The 8,664-nt window shown below is 41.5% G+C and overlaps 2 protein-coding genes across 2 annotated transcripts in view; both read right to left on the bottom strand.

Moving 5' to 3' along the window:
- Positions 1-686, bottom strand: part of zfyve9b (zinc finger, FYVE domain containing 9b) — a gene marked incomplete at both ends in the record, with an annotated part of 7,963 nt that extends 7,277 nt beyond the window's left edge. Inside the window, one exon of the mRNA XM_080527874.1 lies at positions 1-686. This exon is cut by the window's left edge and continues 206 nt beyond it. Within this exon, the coding sequence (XP_080384000.1) occupies positions 1-686 (686 nt within the window).
- Positions 687-2,842: 2,156 nt separating this feature from the next.
- Positions 2,843-7,867, bottom strand: btf3l4 (basic transcription factor 3-like 4). Its single transcript, XM_080536552.1, has 6 exons — positions 7,823-7,867; positions 6,037-6,098; positions 4,603-4,716; positions 3,991-4,192; positions 3,347-3,406; positions 2,843-3,203 (listed from the first exon to the last, which is right to left on the bottom strand). The coding sequence occupies exons 2-6, from the start codon at positions 6,088-6,090 to the stop codon at positions 3,157-3,159; spliced, it is 477 nt and encodes a 158-aa protein (XP_080392678.1). The 5' UTR covers positions 6,091-6,098; positions 7,823-7,867; the 3' UTR covers positions 2,843-3,156.
- Positions 7,868-8,664: the final 797 nt, after the last annotated feature.

Below are 8,664 nucleotides of genomic sequence, written 5' to 3'. Positions count from 1 at the left end.
CCCACTGCTCCCTCCTCATTGGCTACTTTGGCTTTGTTTGTGTTGGTCTCCTCATGTCCATTAGTGCACAGTGTGTTGTCTTTGGTCTGGCTGGTCTGGCTGCTCTGAAGGCCCTGTTGAAGGCCCTGGCTCTGTGGATCAAAGCTACTCTGGTCCTGCCTGCTACCATAGGACTCAGACAGTACTGCTATGTCAGCGCTGCCCAGTGCATCAGAGCCACACGGGTGATCCTGCTGCTCCAACAGTCCGCTCTCTTCCAGCTCCTTCTCCTCAATCACAGAGTCCTCCTTTGACGAGGGCATCTGGGGCCTCCTCTCTTCCACGTCCACATCCACCCCAGCAACTCCGGAGGGGCTGAGCACCAGAGGGGTGGAGGCTTCTCCGAAATGCCTCTCTCCCCACGTGGAGAGAGTAGTCACAGTGCAGTTTCCTTCTTCCAGCTGTCTCATCAGCTTCTGGGAGGGGGTCTCCAGCTGGGGTATGGGACTCTGTTTGACAGCTCGCCAGGCTTCAACATGCTCTGATGGGTTCTGGTCCTCTGCCCGTGGGCTCAAGATACCCTCCGAATGGGCTTTGGGTGGGGACGCCGATCCGATACGTCCACACCCCAGCCCTGGCTTCTTGACATCCCCATCTTTGAGCATCAGAAGACAGGGTCTGTTCATCCAGTGGTGCTTGGCATCCATGAGAGATGGAGCGTCCCCCTCATCTGTTCATACGAAGACATGGAAACGGATAGAAAACATAGTAGCAAAGTAATACAAATTAAAAAAAATCCTCACACTGACAACTTTCAGACCTACCTACACACACAGACACACACAGACACACAATGATGACCACCTTGACAATGACAGTCTGTGTTTCTACAGGTAATTGGCACACAATAGGCTACATGGTATGTGTCCATTTATCGTATCGCCTCTAATAGGTTAAATCATCCAGAGGCCAGCATTAGTGCTGAGCCATGTCGGGTAAAGCTGACTCATTCACTGGAGGAAATAGAGTGGTTGTGAAAGACACCAGCATGAAACAGGCTTCAGTATCAAACTGTTTTCAATGTTCGGAGTGGAAAAGTTTAAATAAGAATAATTTATTAATGACTATGTAACCCACGCTGTGGTTGGAGTTTTCAGTGCCAGCAAAGGGGTGAATGAATGGAAACAGAAAATCTTGTGAGATAAATGATCCATTTATTTACCAAGAAGCTGGTTAAATTATTTGTCTAGATTAGATACCAAATAAATACTAATTCAGAGTGAGGGCGGGGAGAGAATAGTAGCAAAAGATAATTTTTGACTTAGAGAAAATCCCCAACACTGGTCGTTATGCTGTAAAGCCAGTCAAGCATCTCAGTTCACGTAAGGTAAGGTAGGATACGTTTTCGAATTTTAACTGCATTGCAGCTACAAGCCCCCCCTTGTAGATTGAAATTACAGCCCTGCCAATCATGCTTCATTCCGAGTAAATGTATGCGTTGTTTTAACGGCGATGGAGCTCAACCGATCCAGCTGACTGCGCGTTTGCTTGCGGGACAGTGACGCATGCAGCACACGTGCAAATGTTTAAATCCTCTCTCCACCATCGAACACGGCAATGCGACATTTGCTCCCCATCCTGATTCATTAATCCAAGCAGGATAATTCCGTATACTACACACTCTTCATAGCGTAATTTCCATACATTTCTATAGCCATTATTATAATTTTTTTTATCTTCCTGACACTCACATAAAAGAACGCTTGCATAGGCATATACCATGCGTGTTCAGATGCGAGCCACTCTAGCCTACACAGAATGCGAGCGGCATGATTTGCACTGATCAGCTATATTTTCCTTATGGCAGAAACAGCGAATATATGCGAATGCAACAATACTAGAAAAAAGGATCTGAATGATAGGGGTTAAAAACTTACCCTCTGTTAGTGCACCTAAAAGGCTTTCATTCTCATCGTCCCGGGGACTGAAGAACTTCAACATTGTATATTATTAGAGTGAAGGAAAGCGGTCTTGTTCACTAGAGGAGGAGGGATGGTTTCCCTCTCTCTACCCCTCTCCCCCTGTGTCCCCCACTGCAGGTCTTTCAGTGGGTGTGCGTAAATGTCTCTCTCTCCTCTCAAGAGCATTGAATAATGCAAAATAGCCCCCTACAGCGTTTAGAAATAAGCTTACCAAGACAGATTTGTCATTATACTGCAAACTTGCTATTTATCGCTGGCATCTTGGTCGGAAAAGTCTACTTTACACTTAAGAATTGATGTGATTCATGTTCATACATTATTTATCCAAGTCAAGTGTTTCAAATACTATCAAAGCAACATTATTTTCAGGATATACAAAGTGCTACAACATGAAACCTTCAAAAAATCTGTCATGAGAACCTAATATATGCTCTTAATATAAAGCTATTCAAATACAAGCTAACGCACTGTCAAAACATTCTCAAACCTAACATCGGTGCACCTGCCTCATATTATTGCAAAACTTAACATCATATCAAACGAGCACTGTCATAACAGCAGCATTTGATGCATGTCGATGGATTGCTACAAAGAAATGCTACAAAGAAAGCTTGATGTAAAGTGTATCTGGCACAGGCAGGTCGTAAATGTTGATATCATTAAATGACTACTAAAAAGCAAATCTGCTTCTGTCTGCAGTCATTTTGGGTGAGCACCACAACTGAACTAATGTACTTTTTGCTTGGCGCAGGAACTTAGACTACATTATATGAAGAATAAACTGATTTGTGGATATTGACTAAACTGTGATGCATCAGGGTGGCCATTGCCTAAACCGTGGTCTTCAAAAGCATGACCAAATGACCACAGCACTATGTAGAAAATGTTAATCATCTTTATTTGTTTTCATAAACAAACAAAAAAATTCTTAAGACTAGCTTTAAATGACCACTGCAATCCTGATCATGACTGACAATGTGGTGAAAAGTACTTAACCGTTGACCAATGTGTGGGAGTTTTAAGTGCACAAGCCAGTCTGATAAGGACATGATTGGGCCATTTGATAATACAAAAGTCTCTGGTTGGCGGAAAAAATTCATGTTTGAAATATGTCTTCGTAGCTAGAGTTAAAACACCGGAATACGTTGTTTTCTTAAATGCAGTTCCAATTCTTGTACAAGTCTTCAAATCTAATTCAGTTCGCCTCGTTCTTTGATGCTTCGTCGAAATTCTCCACCAGGTCTGAAGAGAAAGAGGAGGATGAAGAGAAAGATTTTACAGGTTGAAATAATGGAGTTATTTCCTATGAAGTATGACACACAACTTGCAATACAGAATGATCAATATAGAGGACAGAAAATAACTATATTGAAGATCGTCCTTACCTGGGACGTCATCATCTTCTTCTTCGATATCTTCTGCTTTAGGAGCTTTGTTGTCGAGCACTGCAACATGGGGAAAAAAAATCAAAGGCTTTAAGTAGTGTGCTTTTGGACAACTAACTTGCTGTTGAAAAAATTCCCTTTATAGTATACTTTATAGTATTGATATATTCACCAAGATTCTGATTGTGGTTATACTTTTCACAGCCTTAATGCAACAATGACGATCAGCATACTACAAACACGCATCTTGAGATGTAATTATATGGCCTACTACATAGGCTAATCACTTTGGTCGTATTGAGCCATATCAATGAAAGACGCTAGGATGTTCAAAGTTGCTGCTTGACTACGAGTGATCAAGCCTGGCCCTGGAAAGCCTTTGCAGTACAGGCTCTTGTCCCAGCTCAGCAGTGACCCACCCGATTCAGCTAATCAAGGTCTTGATGATCAGTTGATCATTTCAATTAAGTGTGATAACATAACAAAAGAGGCTCCATTGTGGCTCTCCAATTTTTATTTTTATATATATACAAGTCTCGCAAGCCTAGATTTTCCTTTAGCAACATTGATGGAGAACCCCCCTGGATGGAATAACACTGTGTGGTACAACACGCATGTATCAACATGAGACCATGTCCACCCACCTTGCCGAGGGAACTGCTCCGCCAGTTTGCGCAGGCTGGTGAGGCTGTCGGCGCCCAGCTGGCTGAGGATGCCCGGGAGCATCTCGGTGAGCTGCTTGGTCTCAGCGTGGCCTGTGATGGCGAACGTGTTGGCAGAGAGGGAAGCCTGCACTTTGGGGTTGTTGAAGTGGATCACCGTGCCGTCGTCCTTGATCATGTTCACCTGGTGAGAGAAGGGAGTTTCAGTTAAAAGGTTTCGACAAGTTTGGGCCAGAATATAGAACACGTCCGACTGGATTCCATTCTAAATGATTTCAGAATATGGAAATGTAGGGTACACCTGAAATATGGTGTAGTGAATTGTTATTGACTTTGTACTTTGTCTTGTGCATTATTGTAATTGTTATAATTTGTATTTCTTCTCCCCGATTTTCTACCGCATTTTTGAGAGGTAGCTCGCATTTCATTATACCATTTTCATCTGTATCCTGTACATATGATAAATAAACGTTGATGTGATTTGTGGAGAAGAGGGAGAGAAGTGAAGTATACAACATTCAATTAACAAACATGAGAAATGTATCCCATGTCAAACATTTAAGAAATGCATGGACAATTGCTGTGCTCATTTACCTCCTCAATACCAGCGATGTTGTTGACAGCTAATTTTTTAAGCGAACTCTGAAGTTTTTTGTCGTCAGCTGTTGCTGTTCTGTGTACAACCTTCTTCTTCCTGCGTGCTGAGCCCTGAACACAAAGCAGGGAAATGTGACGGACAGGCATCAATAGTGTTCACATACAGCAGGGGTGAACCAATCCAGTCCACCGAGACCCGTCTGGTGGTTCGTATCAGCAAAATTAAAAGTCCCTTTTAATTAGATGAAGAATAAAAAAATCACAGGTCTCTTGGGACAAAGAAGATGAAAAGAGCTTAACAGGCGCTCGTTAAGTGGTGGAGAACAGTGATTCTCAAGGACAGTGTTTGAACAACACTGGGTTATGTTCAGTGGGAGCAATCACATTTGCAATGGTTAGAAGGTTATAATCATGAACCAGTAGCAAGAGCTATATGAAACCTTGCAAAGAATATGAAAGGGTTCTCACTATGGTCCATCTGCCTTATAATATGTGTGGTGGCCTGGGAAAACCCGTCGGATGTCGCTGGCGTTCGTTTGTGGCAAAGAGCAAAAATAGATGGAAATGTCCTATTTCTGCGATTTTGATATTATGTGGTATTCTAGTACTTTGAACTCCATACTACATTATGGTGAATAAACATTTTAAGAAAACAAAAGAGAAAGTACTTATTTTTATGTTTTTGTGGTGGGTAGTTTGCTAGCGAAACAACGTCACGTTGACGTACCGTTAACGTCAACGTCACGTCGATCCTGTGGTTTGAAGCCTTTCACTTTTTTTGACATGATACATTAAAATGCTCATAACTTTTTAAAATAAAGGGCTATCTCAGTCATTCAACCAGTTATGAATAGCTGAGAACTTCTAATGTATGGAAATATAAAAAATGAAAATGTCAAAATGCCACCATGTGAAGGGTTTTCCCAGGCCGCCACACATATACCAACTTCCCTAAATCAAGGACTGCTCCAACCTTCAAATGCTTCAGTACAACCAAGGGGGCAATGATACAACCATTGGTAATTATGTTGGTATACACTATCCTGGTAGAATATGTATTTGTGCTGTAGACATTTACAATTTTGGCATTTAGCAGACACCTTTATCCAAAGCGTCTGCATTTGTCTATAATACTCTATGTATATTGTTATGGAAAATATGTATTGCAAAACAATTCAACTGAAAGTGAAAAGACTTGACAAAAGTAGCCTACATAGAGATCTGGTACCCTGGGATGTGATCATAATGACAACAGGAAGAAGAAAAATAAATAGGTAATGAGGGCTATCGATTTGAGTGCAGGTCGGTTGCTATGACGTCTGAATAAAAGCATGTAGCCAATGTCATGGAAGTAGTAGTCACTCATTTAAGAATATTCTGCCTAAAGAAGAGGGGCTGACGTGTGAGGATGTAGAGTTCACATCTTCATACCTTTCCTCCTATCCGGACCTGGGCTTGAAGTTTTGCTAATTTCTCTTGATTCATGATTCTACCTGTAAAAAGGGACAGAGAAGAAAAAAATAACACGCTGTGAGTAACAGGAAGTTGTGAAATGGTCATTCACCGATAGATTTTTTTGTTTTCTTCCCATTAGTGACTGAAAAGAAATTAATGAGTGTGGACAAATCACAATCACACATCCTTAAGACTTGTTTCGTTAAAATTCTACTATACTTACCTCTTTCAGAGAGAGAAACCTCTAAAAATATACAATATAATATTAATAATATATGTAATTCATTATTATAATATATGTATAATCCATATATGCTAATGTAATACTGTACCTCTAAAAACATTTTAAAAAAACACACGCTGTGAGTAACAGGAAGTTGTGAAATGGTAATTCTGGTGGTTGCAACACTGTGTCTGTTATCCGTTCTCAAACGATCTGTTACCTTTATGCGACGTGCTAAATATAGTTTCATAGATTTACAGACAGACGACCCGTTTCTACACTAATTAGAGACAGCTAGCGAATGCAATCACTCAGTACATCTGCGGAGATTGTCCAATAGCAAGCTAGCCGTAGCTAGCTAGCCGCTAGCCTATAATCTCCATCCAATGCCAATGCCATAGCAAGTGTGGATTGTCATCAACAAGGCTGCTGTCTAGGTACAATAAACAGTGGCTATATCAAAAGTGACAAACACATGTTGACCATGCGCTTCCTTGGCTCACAGGGTCGTGGTAATATGCGACATCACACCTAGCTACACCACAAAAGGGAGGCTTGTCGCTGACGCAATATAAACAACTTGCCCGATATGGGCTGTGTTCGAAATGGCATACTAGCATACTGCATACTAGCATACTCAATAGGCTAGGTGCACGATCTCACTACTTCCTGAAAGGCAACTGGCATGAACATATCCTGTCTCACTCTATTGGTTTAATTGATTAATCAGCTGTGCGGTAAACCGTTGGAACACACAGTGCACAGCTGATTAATCAAGTAAACCAATAGAGTGAGACATGTTCATACCAGTTGCCTTTCAGGAAGTAGTGAGATCGTGCACCTAGCCTATCCGCTTGTTAAGTCGTGACGTATTTCCGGGGCCAACGTTGGCTGAGGCGCTGTCTTCGAAATGGCGAAATAATAATAATAATAAATTATATTTATATAGCGCTTTTCCGAGGCTCAAATACCCTGACAATATGGAGAAAACGGGAAAGTGCTGTGTCCCTTGTATGAATAGATCCGTCTAAAAAACGATTAAACTGTCATTCTACCGCTGTAGTTCACAGTCACTCTAGTGCGGGGAATTTCTGATTTGGACTCGGAAATGGCTAAACGTCACTTTTGACGTCAGACTTAACAAGCGGATTAGTATATACTGCATACTGCTTACTAAATTCATAATAAGTATGCCAATACCAGCCGACCGAAAATCTAGTATACATTTCTTGCATACTCAAATTTCACATACTCTACAGTGTGAAACGCACTGCATACTCAAAATCTACGTCATATCTAGTATGAGTAGTATGCTAGTATGCCATTCCGAACACAGCCATGGCCAGGCTGATCAGCTAACATGTTAGCTAGCGAACAAGATATAAACAGTGGGGCTTGCGAACGCACAATATGAACAGTGTCATCAGCTCTTTTTGGTCCACGTTATTTCTGTCACCCAGACATCAAACACAATAACAACTGTACAGTGAACAGTCACTGTGACATTATTGTCACAAACGTAACGAGCTAATCACAAACCTGATCCACAGCTATCCGAAGAAGCATGCGGCAACGAAAGATGGAGGATATGAGGAAGGAATGACGTCACTTAACCATATGACCGATATCTTCTTCGGTGGTGGGGCGAATTGTGACCCTCCCCCTGTAGGCCCGCCCCATCGTACTGGAGGAGTATTCATTTTGACGTTTTATTATCATGTCAACATAATACTTCCATTAACAATATGTGGCCTTTATTCATAGTCTGAACATCATTTTAAACATCTGCTGTTATTATAAACAATTATGAGTGCAAACAAGACCCTCTCTCTGTCTGACATGAGTGACATGTTACAACATATTCACATAATTGCAAATGAATTGTCTCTCATTGCTGTTTTATAAATGATGTACTTTAGGCAGAAAGGTCAGAGATAGATAGATAGGTACTTTATTGATCTCAGAGGGGAGATTTAGGCATTACAGCAATTCACAAACAGCAAGATAAAGTGGCAATAGAATAATAGAATAAAAATAGACATCTGAAACATTATATACAGTAAGAACAGTCCAGTATAATTTAACATCCCCCAGCCTGACCCTGATTAAGCCAGCCAGAGGAGGAGTTATTATATACAGTCATTGCGGCAGGCAGAAAATATCTTCTATAGTGCTCCTTAGTGCAGCATGGCTGTAGTAGTCTGTTGCTAAAGGAGCTTCTCTGCTCTGCTCTGTCCATGATGGCCAGGAAATTGGTCCTCATCCTCCTATTGGCCACCTCCTCCACAGTGTCCAGAGTGACCCAGAGGACAGAACCAGCTTTCGTAATAAGCTTGTTCAGACTCTTTGGTGTCACCTTCCTTGATGCTGCCCTCCCAGCA

Source organism: Nansenia antarctica (genome assembly GCF_963989245.1).
Source record: "Nansenia antarctica genome assembly, chromosome: 1".
NCBI lineage: Eukaryota > Metazoa > Chordata > Actinopteri > Argentiniformes > Microstomatidae > Nansenia > Nansenia antarctica.
Note: the sequence above shows the minus strand (reverse complement) of the source record. Positions and strands in the feature narration are given on the sequence as shown.